Source organism: Macaca fascicularis, chromosome 9 (assembly GCF_037993035.2).
Source record: "Macaca fascicularis isolate 582-1 chromosome 9, T2T-MFA8v1.1".
In the NCBI taxonomy this organism is placed as follows: domain Eukaryota; kingdom Metazoa; phylum Chordata; class Mammalia; order Primates; family Cercopithecidae; genus Macaca; species Macaca fascicularis.
Window position 1 is genome coordinate 69,345,343 of NC_088383.1, and position 18,096 is coordinate 69,363,438.

Sequence of the window (18,096 nt, forward strand, 5' to 3'; positions counted from 1 at the left end):
GGTGATAGTGTTTCATTTAGAAAGCAAATGCCTAAACCTAGGGATCTGTGATAATACTGATGTCATAAAAATAATCAGATTTCAGAGCTAAACACGGACTGTTTTAGCAACAATGGTTAAATGTTCTGCATATGGCAAGAGCTCCCTAACGCACTACCAATATCACTGTAACCATCATTTAGAGTTTAATAATCACCATATTTAGGTCATTTTCCCAAAGCACCAAGAGGCTCGGACTCCCAATAGGTTAAATATCTCAAGAGGACCCCACATGGTTGTTGGTGGGACACTGCTGTGTTCAGGTCCCAAGAATCCAGGAGTATGTAAGTGAAGCCACTTGGTATTTAATGATCCCCTGAGAAAATGGACAACACGCACCTCCCTAAGAGCCCTCCCTTTGCCACTGGCTATCTGTTCTTCATCTACTTCTTACCTTCCAATGCTGGAGCACACCTTAGAGGACTTACAAGGTAGAGGTAGGAGGGAATTCTGCTCAACACAACATCTAACACATAATAAGCGCTCCATAAATATTGGCAGTTATTATAATCTGGAAACTCTAGAAATGACCAAGAGAGACAGAATGGACATTTTCGTTGTTTTCCCAAGTTTTCGAATGAGAAGAAAGTTGTTCCACACACCTCGAAAGATCAGTCTCACCCACAAAGTTGAAAGTATCTGTTTATCCTTTCCATGAACTGTCAGAATCAATTCGGGAAAACCTAAGACCGTGGATTCCTCTGTGCTGTTCCATAGAAGAAGAAAGAGTGTTGTTATGAGCATTAAATGGCTTAGTACACATAAAGCACAGGTGATCCTAAAGCATTTAGGATGGTGGCACATGTGGTGAGCACTGGGAAAGAACTGTAAACAAGCTAGCTGATACTATTACTGTGATCTTAAATGCCTAGAATTTAAATCATTGGTTCTCCAAAAGAGAGGTAAGAGAGGGAAGTCGTAACAGAGATGAATTGACCAAAACTAATGGATTGGGCAACACTGTAGGCTACATTAAGCCACTACTGGGAAAATGCAAGAGCTAGAAAAGAGAGTTCTTTTCTGCAAGATGCAGCAAGGAACACAAGAGTCAAATAGCAACCTAAAACTTTACACAAGACATCTTAAGTCGGTAGGATCAATTACCGATGAATGGCTGGAGGTGAGAGCCGGGGAAAGTCACTTTGTCTTGTAGGTGGGTGGAACAACTTTAAGGAAGCAGTAGGGATTGAACTGGGCTTTGAAGAATGGGGAATATTTGGCTAGATGGGAAAGGCTTTCGAGTTGAGTAAATAGTGTAGACAATAGCTATAGTAAATAGGTTTAACTGGGATGGCAGTTTCAAGAGCTTATGTGAAAGGGTGGTGGTGGGAGAGACTGAGACTTCACAAGGTATTGACAATGGAAGGAGAGAGTTTGAATGTCATCTTTTAGTCAACAAGAAGCCTTTGGACAGTGAAGTGACCTGCTGACAGCAGCCTTCAGGTATACCCCAGTGGGAGTGAACAGGATGCACTTTAGGAAGAGAGCAGAGGCAGAGACCAGTGCACTCAGTGCAGAGTCACGGGGCCTGCTATGCTCCAGGGACTCAGGGCTCCTGGAATCCAGACAGACAAGTCCCCAGCTCTCAGGGAGCTCAAAATGTCATAAGGTCCAGTTGATCCACTCAAGGAACACCAGTGGATACTAAAGCTGTTAGGTATAAGGTTGTTGGGGAGCAGGATATTCCTGCAGTCTCGGGGCCTCACTCAAGGTGGCATATTCATTACAAAGTGAAATGGGCACCTCTCAGTGGAGACATTAGCATCTCCACCTCAGCCACATGAATGGGCCTAGTCATTGGGCTGGGATATCCTGATGTGATGCCATCCCCGCAGAGATGCTTAACAGAAATACTCAAGTAGGGAGCTATGTAGGATGATCAAGTCTAGAGGTCTAATGTACAACATGAAGACTATTGTTAATAAAATTGTATGGTATTTGGGATTTTTGTTAAATATGTAGATTTTAGCTACTCTTGTCACACACGAAAACGTAGCTATGTGAGATGGTAGATAATATCATGTTGTAAACCTCAAACATACACGATAACATTTATTTTAAAAATAAACTGGGCTGGGCACAGTGGATCACACCTCTAATCCCAGCACTTTGGGAGGCCGAGGTGGGCAGATCACCTGAGGTCAGGAGTTCGAGATCAGCCTGGCCAACGTGGTGAAACCCTGTCTCTACTAAAAATACAAAAATTAGCTGGGTGTGGTGGCGTGTGCCTGTAATCTCAGCTACTTGGGAGGCTGAGGCAGGAGAATTGCTTGAACCTGGGAGGCGAAGGTTGCAGTGAGCCGAGACCACACCATTGTACTCCAGCCTGGGTGACAGAGTGAGACTTCACCTCAAAATATAAAATAAAAATAAATAAGTAAATAAGCAGGATCCAGAATATAGGACATTATAGAAGACAACCTAGATTCACACAAAATCTAATGTCATTACAAAGGAGTGGTGTCATTTATACATTAAAAGAGACTGAAGCTGGGATTGGCAAACTATAACCCATTCCTGCTGCCTGTTTTTGTAAATAAAGTTTTATTGGAACAAAGCCATATCTATTCCTGTACATGTTGTCCGAAAGCTGCTCTGAAGCCACAGTGACAGAGTTAAGTATTTGTGACAACGTCTATATGGCCTGTAAAGCCTAAATACTTACTCTCTGTCCTTGTTTCCTGACAGTTGGATTTAAGCCACCTAACAGCCAAATGCAGTGCATGAAACTTGGGTCTAGGGGAAAATAAAAAAAATAAATAAATAAACATAATTTTGGGGCAACTGGAGACATTTAAATAAGGTCTGCATATTAAATAGCATTACTGAATTTTTATGTTTTAATTTTCTCAGGCGTGCAATGGTATTGTGATTATGCTGTGCAATGCTTTTCTTCTTAGGAGTTGAGTGCTAAAGTATTTAGGGCTTGTGCCATGATGTCTCTGATTTATTGGTAAATGGTTTAGCAAAAAAAAAAAAAAAAAAGAGGGAGAGAGAAAAATACATATATACATGGCAAGAAGAAGAGAAGGAAAAAGAGCGGCGGGGGTGTGGGGAATAAGAGAAAAAGCATGTAGGGAGATAAAGCACCTGTGGTAAAATGTTAATAATTGGTCAGTCTAAATGAAGAGCGTACAAGTGTTCATTATACTGTTCTTTCCACTTTTCTGTAGATTTGAAGAGTTTTTAAAATAAAAGTCAATTTTTACCAAAGTTAAATTCGTTCCTCTAGGCTCTGTCCTGACCTTCATCCCAGCAGCTCCTCCAGCTTCCAGAATTCCCTTATAATGGAGAAACGGTTGGAAGTTAGGTGTGGCAGCCTCTACCTCTAAGCGGGTGCTGTTACCCTGTAAGATAGCCCCTGCAGGGCCTTCCCTTGGTAATGTGGGGATTTTGCTTGTTGTCTCTTGCACAGTAATTCCATCAAGCTGGTGAATCTGCTCTCCATATTTATCAGCACGTGGCTGACTGCAGCCGGGTTCATCCATTTGGTGAGTAACCTTGAAGACCCTTGCGCTCTCGCTTGCCAGCAACAAGACCCTCTCTGAGTCATTTTATTACCTAAAATTTTTCTTGCTGGAAAGAAATTTCACCTCAGTTGTAGACAGGAAGATGGGAAGCAACCACACAATTGTCTGGGTTTCCAACCTTTTTACCCCAAACTAGTTCCAAATGGTGAGTAATGTTTGCACTATTAACCTGCATTTTTCCGTTCATTGCTCATTGGTATTGTGTGGGGGCTTTGGTAAATTTTCCTTCTGTCTGCAAGAACTATAGTAAGCCACAAGATGGCAGTGCTTCCTAAGCAAACACCTGGAAAAGGTCTGGGGACAAGATTGGAAGTTTGACCCACACCTCCTAGTAAACAACAAATTCAGATCCCTCAATTTCTCTCTACTTCCCCCTTACAAAAAGCCATCTTTGATTATTTTGTCTGATTTGTACCTCAAAAATGTTAATTCTTTTTTATTAGTGACTCTTTTAAAGCCTTATATTGAGTCAAGCCCCTCACACCACCCGAAGGCAGACTTTCCTCCTGCTTTTAAAGAGCACAGCCATTGTAGGAAGTGTGTTTCATGCAAACATAGACTGTTACAACTGGAAGGAGCCTCGTCTAGCTATGAGACTTTGGATAAAGTTGACCACCGGTGGCTGAGCCTCTGTTTGCATAAGGGATAGAAGGACACACGTGGGATTTACGTAATTATCACCCAAAGAAAGACAGGCCTGGGATGACAGAAGGTGGGGCACAGGGGCTCACGTAGTCACCAGATTTGGGGTCTCCTGCCTAGCCCTTAATACCGATGGCATTCTTGGCCAAAATCAACCTTAATCACCCTAATTCTTGCTGTAACCAAATACCAAGCACCCAAATCACAAATGTGGAGGAGATAGTAGTCTTTAATAAGATGATGACCCCACCTTACTATTGGTATTAGTGAAGTCCCTTCAGGTTCACCAGGAAACTTTTGTGAAAATGGCATATTGAGGACAAACTGATGTGTGAAAGAGGCCAGGCCCTGGAAACATTTTGCAGAGGCACCCGTCCACAGGCCCTGCGGGTGGATCACAGGCGTATTTGAGTAAAATTGGACCTGCAGCTCCCTCTCTCCTGAGAGTATCTAAAGTACCTTTCCTGCCCATCTCCTAGCCTTGTTGGCAGATCAAATATGATGGAAGGACAGGAAAGTGGGGAAACTGCAGTCCTGGGCCAAAGCTCTCCAAATCCAGCCACACCCATTTGTTGAAGTTTTGCCTCTGCAAAGTTGACCAGGACCTGTGTGGCCCACAAAACTGAACAAGTTTGCCAGCCCTTGGTCTAACAGACTGTGCCAGTGCAAGCTGTTCTCATGAGCTCACTTTCCAAGCCCCTGGGAAGATTCTGGCAGCCTCAAGGCTAAGACCACCATTGGCAATTTGCAAAGGAGGGAGAGCAGGGCCAGATCCCAGAGATGCTATTTGAATCAGAACAAGCAGGGCCCATATATACTCTTTGGATAAACTGATGGAAGGAAGAAGCCCCCTGTGGAAGCGTTTATAATTTCTGCGGGAGAGGCAGAGCCAGGCCATCTGGGCCTTAGAAACCCATTGAGGAAGGTCAGGGAAGGGCTCTCTGGCTCTTTCCTTGAAGAGAGTGCTCTAAAACCTGGCCAGAGGCAATGCCCTGAATTTTAGCTGGCTTCCGACATTTTACCAGAAGAAGAAAAAAGGCCTAGAGATATTTTCCTTCTTGCTTTCCCTCTCTGTCCCAATCAGCCAGGAAGACATTTCCTGCAGCTGCTTCTCCACTTTCTTTGTGTCCTGCTCAGGAGCTCTGCATCCTGACTCACAGAGCTCAGCCCAGGAACCACACAACTCCTGTGGAGAGTGGTGTGCATTAGCAAGTGGCCTTCGGGAGTGCTGAGCTTCCGGGTTTATTGTATGTATACACTTCAATAGCATGTTTTACTTTTTTCTCCCCTGTCCCGTTTGCTTTAGGTGGAGAATTCAGGGGACCCATGGGAAAATTTCCAAAACAACCAGGCTCTCACCTACTGGGAATGTGTCTATTTACTCATGGTCACAATGTCCACCGTTGGTTATGGGGATGTTTATGCAAAAACCACGCTTGGGCGCCTCTTCATGGTCTTCTTCATCCTCGGGGGACTGGTAAAAAAAATCTTTATTACGATTTGATTTTGATGGTTGTTAGTACTTTCCATGATACAGTTCCTTAAAGCTTTGTATTGTAGACTGTGTTCTGCACTAGAAGCAAGCCTTAATGTTAGAATCAGGCTAAGTAAATCCAAACAGGATGGTGACTTTTCTGCATAATTCTTGGTGTATTACACTTGTCCCATAGATCCAGGCACATTGCCCTTGTGAGGGACAGCCATTTAGCAGGAGCACACCTAATTGTCTTAAGAAAGTGATGCAGTTAAGAAGGGAGAGTGTCTACCCCTTAGCAATGTAATTCAGCATCTGGTATGCTACAACGACAATGGCTGTCACCTGCCTCTGGTAGAAGCTATGGATACTTTGTAGAGACAGTTTGCGGTTTCAAGAGCTCCCCCTTCCCCTTTATGTTCCTCCCCAAACTTCCAACAAACACTGTGGCTGGGGCCTGCCCTAAAGAGAAGGGTCCCTACATCAAAGGACAGAGAGCACCTTAGTCTTGTCCAGGCAGACATCCCCATGTGAGCAGAGTGCAGTTTTGCAAACAGCTCACTCCATTCTGCAGTGGACACATGGGATATTTTTGCTCCTTTCTTCTAGGAAAGTTTCACTGTTTGGTTTTTGAAGGTCTGTGCAGCTCTTTAGGTTGCACTAAACCATCCCTTATAATGTAAATCAAGGGGATTTCTGGCCACACATTGGCAGTTGCTGCATTTTGTCTTTCAAAGTAGCTCACTTTAAGTTTAGATTTTTTGCCATTTATGAAGTGAGTGATTAAAATCCTAATCCACACACAGCTTTCATGTACGTACACTGCACGCACATTTATATATAGTGATGCATACACATCTCTCTGTTTTGTATGCATAGGGCATATACATTTTAAAAATGTATATAAATGTGCACGTGCATGTGTACATTCACGCAAGCATTTCTGCAGCATCCGTGAGGTGCTCATAGATAACAAGACCCATCCAGCCAGCCACAGGCCAGATGTTTGTTGGACAAAACATGGCAGATTTGTGTTTCTCCTTGCTATCTTCTCCTCCCAGGTGATTTCCTAAATTTCCCTTTTGTGCTTTTTAGTGGTTTTTTTTTTAATAGAAAAACTTAGTTTTTAATCTTTTGGTGTTTATTTTCTTTGTCACTCTTAAAAACGTTGATTCTCCTCTGAATTTAATGACAAAGATCTTCTCTTGCGAAATTGTGTGTGCACGCACACGTGTGCCTGTGTGTGTTTAATTTCACTAGCATGCCCCCCTTTTGCCTATTTTTCTTCAACAAGAACTAGATATCACCTTATTTATTCCTGTCTCCTTTGTATTTTTCTTGACTGTGATTTTTTTTGTTCTTTAGTTGTCAAGGTTAGCTAATGTTTGTTTGTCTTGTGTATTTCCAGGAGCTTGCTCTTTTCATGCTTTTAGTTTTTTATGACCCAACGTATCAATATATACCTTTGCAGGCCTAATCCTTTTGTGTTTTCAGATCTTAATGCCCCCCACCCCGTCTGAACAGGTCCCCCCTTTTCTTTGGCCTGTCTTTTTAGTCTCTCTTCTGTCTCCTGTCTTCTCAGGCCATGTTTGCCAGCTACGTCCCTGAAATCATAGAGTTAATAGGAAACCGCAAGAAATACGGGGGCTCCTATAGTGCGGTTAGTGGAAGAAAGTAAGTATGCCAAGAGGTTTTGCTGCCTCCGCTGCGGTAGAATCCTCTCTGCATGCCATTTTTTTTTTTGGCTCTTGTTTCTTTGTTTCATGCATGTAGGCAATGTTTGCCCGCTACGTGCCCGAAATTGCTGCTCTCATCCTGAATCGGAATAAATTCGGCGGGACTTTTAACAAACATGGAGGCAGAAAGTAAGTCAGTTGCATCAGAAAAGACGTGGTTGAGTGACTTTCAGGAGTCCCTGTGGAGGTGCCGTCTGAATTCTGCCCCTCCTCCACCCCACCGGGTGCTTCTATGAGGGAAGGCCCAGCTTCTGCATGGGGTGTGATGTCAGAGGTGACCCGAGGACGTTGCCACACTTGGACCAGCTCCCATTCACAAATTCCAAGAGATGTAATGAATTTGTCCTGAAAGGCGTCCATTTATAACTGGGCCCATATTTTCTCTTCTGACCCCTAACAAGTAGACAAAACTCATTCATTCTTCACATCATCTGGCTATGTGATAAAATTCTGGTCCCTCAAACTAGTATGATGCCCTCCTATGGTGGTTTGTATGTAGCAAGAATGCAGGATAAGACTCTGGCAGGGAACTTCTTGGGTGGCAGATCCAGGTCATCTGGCCTACTGCAAAGGTACTGTGGCCACTGGGAACCCAGTTCTCCTCTTCATCCAGGAGGTACCAATCTTATCCTTGGAGGGACTCATTACTCAACTGAAATTCCTTCTGGGCAAGAAATAGTATATTTCTGGTAGTTTAGGGTACTACATGCTATTCCTGATGAATCTTTTGTTTGGCTTCCCAAACATGAGTGTTTTCTTCCCGGGAACTATTTCAATGTGTGCTTGGATCACCTTATCACTCTCAATATCAATGTGCAGGTTCAATATAGACCCCAAGGTTTTCTCCTAAGTAGGGGGCAGTACCTTACCACCTCAAGAGAGGAATGCTGTGGGGGAGAGGGGGCTGGCAGCAGGCACCCTTTATTTATTTTTTTAAAGCTTTTTCTGGGGCAGTGACCTTTGTTTTTTGTTTTGAGGTATAACTTACATAGAGTTAAATGTACACATCTTTAACATATAGAGTGAGGAACTTGTACCTATGTACACACCCAGTAACTACCATCCTGTCATCCGGATCAGGACACAGAAAACTTTTCATCACTCCCGCCTCTTCCCAGTCATGGAAGTTCCCATCATGGAACTGTTTTGTTTTGTTTTGTTTTGCTTTCCCTTCTCGTTCAGTTTCAAATGAACTCTTAAAGAGCTTCTTTGGTTTTTTTAAGAGGAAATAAAATCAGACCGGGAGCATTGTATTTCCCTCCACTGCTGCCTTCTCCTCGTTTTGACAGTCAGCCATGTCGGGCAGAGTGGAACCTCCCCTTTGGTCAGTGAGTCCAATGCTTCCTGAGCTCAGGTGTCCAGGCCTCTGCACAGGAAATGAGGAGGTGGACAAAAGGGCTCATTTTCTTGAACTACCCACAGGACACCAGTTTCTTTTCAAAGGCACAAAGGACAGTGGGCCAGAGGAGGCCAGTTGGCGTCTTTTCAGAGAGGCAGCACATCCCTCCATCTTCCCTCTAATGGAGCCCTCCCCTCACTATTATCTTAACAGCCCTGGATGAGGTTAGAACCAAGCTGTTCTGATTTCTGGGCCATTGGTTGGATCCAAAAGGCCAAATAAGTCCAGAGATTCCCATTGGTCATGTATCCCATGCCAAGAGGAAAACAGCATCTCGATTCATTTTGCCTTGAAGGTATGGACAGGTCTCCATAAAGCAGAAGGCATTCTGAGGGCCTGGGGCTCTCTTTATGGCCTCTCTATCTCCCAATGTCACTGCCAGCATTTCCCAATCACTGCCCCTGAAGAAGTCAATAAAATCAATTGCCCTGAAGGCTAGGTTGAAAATATTTCTTGACTCTCATTCCAGGTAATTTTTCTTTAATGAAATAATTTTCCTAGTCAAATGTGGGTGAGCTGGTGGGTGGGCTGGAGGCCGGTAGCTTTTGGTGCCGGCTGACCCAGATGGGGCCCTCAGCGCGGCACTCACTCACTGCCCCAGGTCCGATCTGGTCATGTTTCACCCTGGCAGTTACACTCAAACTTTCAGGTGCTGATGACTTCAGATCACAGACTTCCTGCCATTCTGTTCTGGCTCTGTAATCTTTTATCACCGCTTTTAGCCTGATTTTCTCTCTCTCTCTCTCTCTGTTTTTTTCTTCTTCCTTTATGAAATGCACTTTGCTTTTAATGTTCTTTTTGGGTCCCCACTGTTCCTGACCCTGCAGACACAGAGTCCATCCTGTCATCAGCACCGGGCCTGTTCACTTTACTTTACGCATTGTTTCCTGGTTCAAAAGCTAATTACTAAGTAGTTTAAAGAAGCCCTTTGGTCACTTAGATCTTTCATCAGAAAATATAAGCTTGGGAAAGGCACGGTAATAAAGGGCCATTAGCACCCTTTGTTTGATGTTGTTTTTCCAGTCAGTAAAACAAGATTGATGAAATGTTATGTTTGGCCAAATTTTGAGTTTTCATTTGGAATTCAGTGTTGAGAGAATGAGCTGTCAGAATCAATAAGTTTTCTTTCGCTTGGGATATGGGCATGTGGTAGTAATTAGCAATATAAGGTCTTTAGTTGAGCAACCAAGCATGGATTCTGGCAGCAAACATAATGAGAAACTACAGTTGTTCTATTTCTAACGTCAGAAAGTTTCCAGATAAAATTAAATGCATTTGCAAAAGGAAAGCAGCTAAACTTTGTTGAAAGATAAAGTTCAGACTCTTAAAACAGTGTGCTGTGCTCTGAGTTTTTGTGTATGCATAAATCCATGTGCTCTGCCCCTGGACACAGACGTATGTGTTCTCTGCTCCCCAGGACCCAATCAAATGAATGCCCAGAAAGAAATTAGAATGTATACATAGTTAAGGGATTTGTTTACTTGTGCATATTTTATTCAGAAATGATTTCTCTAACAATATATTAACTTGTCAGAGAACTCAAGGTAACTCATGATCTAAAGCTACAGAGACACAAAACTTTGAAATTCAAAGATTATTTAAAGTAAAAAATTTAGGCAGAGAAGATCAGGGTTTTGTTTGTACAACACCCAAATTCAGGATATTTGAGAATATGAAGATTTCATTGGCATTTCATTTTCAGTTTTAATCAATGTGTTTGGCATAATATAAACACTTCAAGTAGCATTCTCAAAACCTCTTCACCATCAACACTATTTCAAGGGCCTAGAGTGCCTTACCCAACATTTTCATCACCTCCTGCAGGATAGCCAGTCCCTGCAGTAGTTATGGGTGCTCATGCACATGTGCGTGTGTGTTGGCTATTTCATATATGTTATGATGGATTGGGGCATCTAAGAATAGGGGTTTGGGTGTCCACAACCAACAGTTCAGTGAGTAGCCGAGGCAGGTAATCTCTCTGAGTTGGAGGGATTACTGGGCTCTTGGACTAATACCCTGAATCTTATTCAGAAGAGTAGGCCTCCTGCAGCCCAGGCTGTCTCCCAAGGCCATTGCCTCCTCCTCGTTCCCTTTGTGGAAGGTCGAAACTGCTTAGAGACAGGGAAGGCCGGAGGGGTGGTGAGGCTCCCATGGCCTTTGGGATCCCCAGCTCTCTCCTCCCTCTCATAGCCTCTTGCAGTTTCCCCCAGAGGTCTCCTCTCTGAGTGTGATTCATTCCACTCCTGGTTAGTTTATGAGAACTGACAAGATCATGGTCCAAGGTCACATGGCCAAGGGCCATGGAAAATAATCAGTCACAGAGAGGAATCCATCTGCTGTAACCCCGTTGTTAGAGGGAGTCCAGCCGGAGAGCCACCCAGACCTTGTGTTTCTCATGTTGGGACTTGAATGACTCAAGTTTGAGGCAATCCTAGGCCCAGGTGTTTGGGACAGAGAGAATGGGATGGGTTTGGATTATTCTACTGATTCCTGGTAGCCAAATGCTGAGAGGACACACAAGAGGGGAATGAGTCATGAAAGACTAGAAGTAGCCAAGGTGGGAGAGGAAAGTGAGTGTAATTATCTTGGAAGAAGGTCCCCAGGATGAAGCTACTGAGCCGCCATTCTGGTTTGGGGAATAGTTGTCACAGACTAACCCATCTCTTGCTCCAATTCAAAAAAGCTGTCTGTGAAACTTAAATGCTGTGGCTTCCCTTGGAACATTTCCCTATAAAGACAGGAGTGCTACACACTTCCTGAAATGAGAATGTGGATCAGTGCAGCCTAAAGCCCCAGGACTGCCTTCTCTGGCAATAGTAATACTATAAATATTTGCATATATCAGAATCCTCACAGTGATCCTGTGAGAAAGGTATTACCATCATCTCCATTTGGAATGAGTGAAGAAACTGAGGAACAGGGAGGTTGAGTGACTTGCCTGACATCACCCAGCTAGTAAAGAGTAGGGCTGGGGTTTGAACCTGGACAGTCTGCTTCCCTGTGTCCTGCTGCGTCTCCATGTCGTCTCTTGAGATGCCATCCTGCTCTAAACTCAGTGATCTCCTATTGTTTGTATCTTCCTCCACCTTTCCCTGTAAGTGGAGCCAGAACACCGTGCCATGATGGAGAGGAAGAGAAAGGCATGAGCTTCACTTTGGGGTTGTCTCCTCTCTCCTCCTGCCCACTCACTACCCCTAAGTGTCCTGGCCCCAGGATTGAGGGGAAAAAAAGGGAGAGCGGACAAAACCATTTCTTCCTTTATTTTTCTCATTTGGTTAGACTAGAATTCTAATTCCTTCTTGAACACTTCTAGCAATGAGAGGCTCTCAAGGACAGATAGATGAACAACATCCAAAGTGAGATTTGTTCCTTTTTTGTGGATTTCAACATTTTCTTCCCCTTTCTGGCTCCATCCTTTAAAGGTAGTTTCATGGAGAATTGTAGTGATCTGCTAAACTTGGACTTCCCCGCTGGGCAGATCTCACCTGCAGAGCCTTCTATACTTTTGCAGATGGAACCACCTGTTCCCTTTCACTCCTTAGCTGGTATGCCACACAGCACAGAGCAGTTCTCTGGTGTGGTTTCTTACTCATCAGTGAGAGGTGCAGTAGTGCATTCTGTGTGTTTGTTTCATAGCTTTGATTTGGAATATTCACCCTCAGGAACCTGTATCCCACTGAAGGGAGTTAGGGCTGTCTGCGTTCAACCTCGGATGTGGTCTCCACATTGGAAAGAGTCTTACATTCAGAGAGATTGGGACAGTTTGTCATGCTTTTCTATTTAAATATGAAAATAGAGTACTTCATTATCTTCTTTATTGTAAATGCTCATATTTTAAAGAGGACTCCATACTTTAGAAGAAATGATTGAGTATTCAATAGTTGAGAACAAAATTTCAAGAACTAAAAACAGCCCAGCACAGTTAGTGACCTGCCTCACTGTCCATTCCTGTGGCCCGTCTCCATCGTTTCATTCACTCACTCGGCAGGCAGGCATTCTCTGTGTTATGCGTCAGGCATGATGCTGGGTTGTGTTGGGTGCTCAGGGTTCACTGGTGAACAGGCTACCCTCGGAACCTGTCCTCATAGAGTTTACAGTCTCAAGGAGGTTGCAAGCACTGAGCAAGGGTACAACTAAAGCAAATGCCAATTACACATTTTTAATATGTGCTGCAAAACCAAGAAAGACTAAGATTTGCAACTGAGAAAAACAGGGATTAGTTACACTGGATAAAGTAGTCCAAAGAAGCGACACCTCAGAGGAGGAGATGCTAACGTTTGTTCAATGAACTTGACCCAGCTTGCGTTACCCACTAAACTGGGGGAGCTGACGCTCTTGCTTTTAAAATCCAGGTTATGCAAGCCCCACTTGCAAACATAGGTCTTCATTTCTACCTCCAATAGAGGAAGTCTTAAAAACTGATTGCTCGCTCAGACCCTAACCTGCCTGAGAGGTGCTTTCTTGACTTATCGAGAGAGGGCATCCTGCGTATCTTCCCTGCTTCCTGATTATTGGGTTCTTTTTAAGCTCCGTTTCTTTCCTTATATCAGAATTAGGCTCTCCTTCTCACTCAGACTCTTTGTTCCTTCCTGAGACCACACACTATTCCCTCCTGCCTGGCTGTCTTGTATCAACATGGAATTCCATTCCATTTCCTCCATCACACTCAGGTCTTGTCCAACGGGATTCTAGACTGATTTCTAAAGGATTTGGAATTTTAAATTGTCTACTGTGCCAGAGCATGGATTATTTCTTTACAAAGACTCATTAAATCTGCAGCCCCGTAGCCCAACCTAACTTAAAGGAATTAACGTGAGTCACACCTTCGTGTCCATCCATTCCACTTGTGTTTACTGAGGGCTTGCTACACACCAGGCACTGGGGACAGATGCATTTCTACACATCCATAAAAATCTCCAAATATACCACAGCTGTTCTGAGCTACACGTCGTACTATTTGGCCACGTGAGTGGTTGGGGAGTCCAATCTCAGAGCTTATTGAAACCTCTTCTCTTGGTTCTGAGAGAGTCTTGCTACCACACCATTTCCCTCTCGACTCTTTCGGGGAAGGCATGGCTTCTAGCACTTGGGAATCGGATTTGAGATGATTTCATGTGATACTGACTTGGCCCGATCCATAGGCCTTTCCTTTCCCGTTTACTTGTGTCTTGGGCAACAGTCATTCTCACTTTTCCTCACCGGCAAGGGGCCGACTGCTCTCATGAGGGGTGTTTCCTATAAAATGTCATTTATGATTTCTCTATTGCAGACATGGCTCTGGTCGAAATGTGATCGAAGCTTTGCATCCTACGCAGACTTAGATCCCTCATCAAGTAGCCATTCAGCCCTCATTGCATGAGCCGCATGACTGCCCCAGCCTGAACCCCTCAGCAATATCTTCGGATTCCTAGATTTTAAAAGCCATAAATTAGCAAATCATCAACATATCACCAGGAAGGATCATCTGGTAGCGATTCTAGTCAGAAGGAAACACAGGCCCCAATAACCGATCTTCACAAAGATATGAAGAACTGTAGACAGACAGATACAGTAAATAAGAAGACAAATAGATAATTCAAGTTGACAGAACATCTTGAACTGATTAGGCATTCTGCTCTGATTAGCATTAAACTTCTTGGGAACAGGGAAAACAAAAAATGAGCTTGCCCTGATACTTTGGAAAAATGACCTCTTGACTACTTCTGAAACGCAGTGCTGAGGGGTAGATACCCAAAGTGCTTGTCATTAGATGCCGTATCTTCTGATGTGTTGTGCTAGGTATCCCTTCCTGATGAGAGGGGTCTTGGTGGGCATGGGACGTGGGCACTTCTTTCTTGGCATCTGTTTTGGATTCCTCTAAGCTGTATCTTCAGTCCCTTTCAAACTTGAAGCTCTATTTAAAGAGACTTGGAAGCATATTAAATCAATTTCCTGATAATACTGATAGAATGAAGCTCCCCTTCTTTCCTGCTGTCACTCTTCCCTTCCACACACTTAGCAAAATGTTCCAGCTATTGTTCTGAAAACAAGAATAGAAATGTAGGTGGGAGATGAACTGTGTACCTTAAAAAAAAAAAAAAAGTCATATCCAAGCCTAGATTTTCACTCTCAAATATTCTTTCTTCCATTAAAAATAATTTGAATATGATTTCTCAAATTATAATTGCTGAAAATTCTGATCAATGGCTCCTTTGATTGGGTGAATCCTCGCCGGGTAGATTCAGAATCTCAGGAACAAGTGCAGCCATCCCAGACTAGGTTGCCCCGTGTTTTCTGTCTTCATGCCAGGTCATTCACTCTGCTGAACTTCTTTCCAGAGCTGTGCAAAATGGTTCCTGGTAGATTTGGGGTTCCTTCCATGCTGCGGTCATCATACTATGAAAATAAACCAGGAAACTTCCTAACTGGCCAAGTCCAGTGTCTCTTTTTATTAAAACATTATGGGGGCTGATACAGTGTGAAAGTTGTGGAAATCTGATTCTGTTGTCCCAAGGGTTCCAGTCTCCACAGCCAGTACTGGTGTTGCATCACAATGGCCTGCTCTCACCCACAGAACCACAGGGACTGCTCCGAATGTGGGTACCAGTTGCTGTAAAAGTAATCTCTATCTCCCCTCCTTGTACATTTCTAATAAGAGGACATGGGAGTAGTTCAGAGATAGATATGTGCCCATCTCAGTGAGAGCTTATATGACCTTAGCCATTGACTCCAAAGGCAAATGTCAGCTAGTGTACAGAACAGCCTTAGGAAAACTCCCATTCTAACATATTGGATCAACAAACAATAATTTGAATCCCCACCATGTGCCAAGCTCTGTGCTGGGTACCGTAAGTAAAATGTAATTCTTGCTCTCCTGGAGCTTATCTGAGATTCTGACCAATCAGTACCATCCGAGGAAGCAGTGGCAGTGAAACAGAAGCTTGAGTATGCAGGAGCATCTTCCCAGTGAAACACTCTTTTTTCAGGAATTTTATTCATTGAAATCATGGAAGTGTAAAATAATCATGAAAACAAGAGACATTAGAGGGAAGCCTCCCAAAAGCGTTTGATAATTCACATTGTTGAACATACCCACTGGAACAGGGGAGGGCATAGGTAACAGCAGAGTGCCTTGTTCACCTAAAAGCTTACAGACCCAGTAAAAGAGGAGTGCAGAAAGATTTGGGAGGGTTGGGAATCCGCTGATGTGATCCCGAGGTCCACTCCTTTCCAGACTCCACAAAGGTCCTGCTGTGGCCTGTCATGCCTCGTATCATGCCTTCTTTTTTCTTTTCTTTTCTTTTTTTTTTTTTTTTTTTTTTTGAGATGGAGTTTTGCTCCTGTTGCCCAGGCTGGAGTGCAGTGGTGCAATCTTGGCTCACCACAACCTCCACCTCCCAGATTCAAGTGATTCTCCTGCCTCAGCCTCCTGAGTAGCTGGGATTACAGGCGTACGCCACCATGCCTGGCTAATTTTGTATTTTTTAGTAGAGACGGGGTTTCTCCATGTTGGTCAGGCTGGTCTTGAACTCCCGACCTCAGGTGATTCACCCACCTTCTAACCTGTAGCTCCTTCCAGTCCCTGTGTGACTAACAGATGCTGGAGGTCTGCTGGGGCCTATGCAAGTATGTTGGGTCTACAGAGTGAATGGCTACCAGCTTATGCTGGCTGTGGCAACACCCTTGGTGTGGCTAGAGAACAAGGCAAAGATATGTCAAGTTTATTGTCATTATGGGAGGGTCAGTCCCAACAGCATGTGCTCAAGGACCATGATACATGATTCACCAGGGGAGTTAGGGAGGCAGGTGGGTCTCTCTTTGCAAATCAGAACCCTCTCTGGGCCAAATTCAGAGCCATTTCTTTGCTTGGACTCATTCTCCCTCTATTCCACCTTCATCCCTGAAGAGTTAGGCTGACCTTTGCTTGCCTTAGTCTTCTCCCAGTCTCTGCTTGTATAGAAGCAGCATTATCAAGTGAAGACAGGCAAATCTGCTTTGATTTGAAAAAAAGAAAGTGCCATTCAGCTCCCTGGTTTCTCTGTAAGAGCAGAGAACCATCTAGCATTGGGAGAGTCAGGTCAAGGGAAGACCTGACTTATTTTAAAATGGCCAAAGGCCACCAAGTCCAAAGTAATGGGATGAATAAGATGCAGAGGGGTGGGAGTGTTGGGGAGGGAGACATAGGAAGAACCAGTGCAGTTTGTGAGGGTTCAGCAACTGTGGAATTGCTTACTGAATATATCTGCAGAATTCTCCTTCCAGGGAGGAAGGAAGGAAAGAAAGGAAAGGAGAGAAAGAAACCTAAATGGTGGTGATAATCCTTGCATACTAGGTAATAATGAGAATTAGGTGAGAAACCACAGTGAAGGTAAACAAGTCTACCAGTTAGGATTCTCTGGTTGCAGGCAACAGAAACTTATTTTTTTTGCTGACTTGATTTTTTTTGGCAGAAAACTTTTTTTTTTTTTTTTTTAAAGGTTAGTGTACCTTAGAGATTCCAATGAAAAACTGAAGAGCAAGATCCCAGAAAGGACGGAAAAGAGCCAGAGGCGTAGCTCTGACATTGAGGAAGCAGAAACTCAGGAGTAGTCATTATAGGGTTTTGTCATCAGGTTGAATCAACTACCACTGTGATTAGTGTCAGTTCATCCAAGATTTGAAAGTACTGATTGGCCTCACTTGGGCAGGAAACCGTGACTAAAGGTCCCAAGACTGTATGTAATTGGGAGACTGTGTTTAATTTGGGGAGGAGCAATTCCCCAAATTAAAATGAGGTGCTGTCCACAGAAGGGAGGGTGTATGCAGGACAGGCAAAATCCACCAATGTCCCCCACACTGAGTTTCTCAGAATTTAAAGACTTGGACTGAGGCTCCATGTAGGCTACAAGCTACAAAATATGTGTGATCATTTCTCACCCACAGTCTAATTATGGAGGTCTAACTGTGATTTGGGATGGTGGAGGTGTAGACACGGATTCCTCTAGGGTAGCTGAGGTTCTGACTGTCTGCGTGCAATAAGATGCAAAGTTCTGGCCCAGGTAGGACATCCTGGTATTCCCCACTGGGGCTGCCAGTTGTCTGTCCTCTGACCTTGGGGCTCTGCTTTAGAGGTGCCTTTGCTGCACTGTTGGGATCTATTTGCTCAGACTTCTGCTCCATTTAGGCAAACAGCAACACAGCCTGCCACATCCAGAAGAGCTCCATTGACAGCTGGAGAAGATGATTACTTTATTCACTTCCTCACTAGGAGGGATAATGCATTTCCTTCCTTTGTGATTAGCAAAGTACTAGACGTGT

The 18,096-nt window shown here is 43.9% G+C and overlaps 1 protein-coding gene across 25 annotated transcripts in view; it reads left to right on the top strand.

Moving 5' to 3' along the window:
• The window catches only part of KCNMA1 (potassium calcium-activated channel subfamily M alpha 1), a 759,311-nt gene that overhangs the window by 519,847 nt on the left and 221,368 nt on the right, over positions 1-18,096 (top strand). For all 25 annotated transcript variants that reach the window (XM_065520852.2, XM_065520843.2, XM_065520844.2 and 22 more), the window contains exons 7-9: positions 3,455-3,530; positions 5,518-5,688; positions 7,268-7,359. In XM_065520852.2, coding sequence (XP_065376924.1) covers positions 3,455-3,530; positions 5,518-5,688; positions 7,268-7,359 — 339 coding nt within the window. The remainder of the gene's footprint in view (positions 1-3,454; positions 3,531-5,517; positions 5,689-7,267; positions 7,360-18,096) is intronic.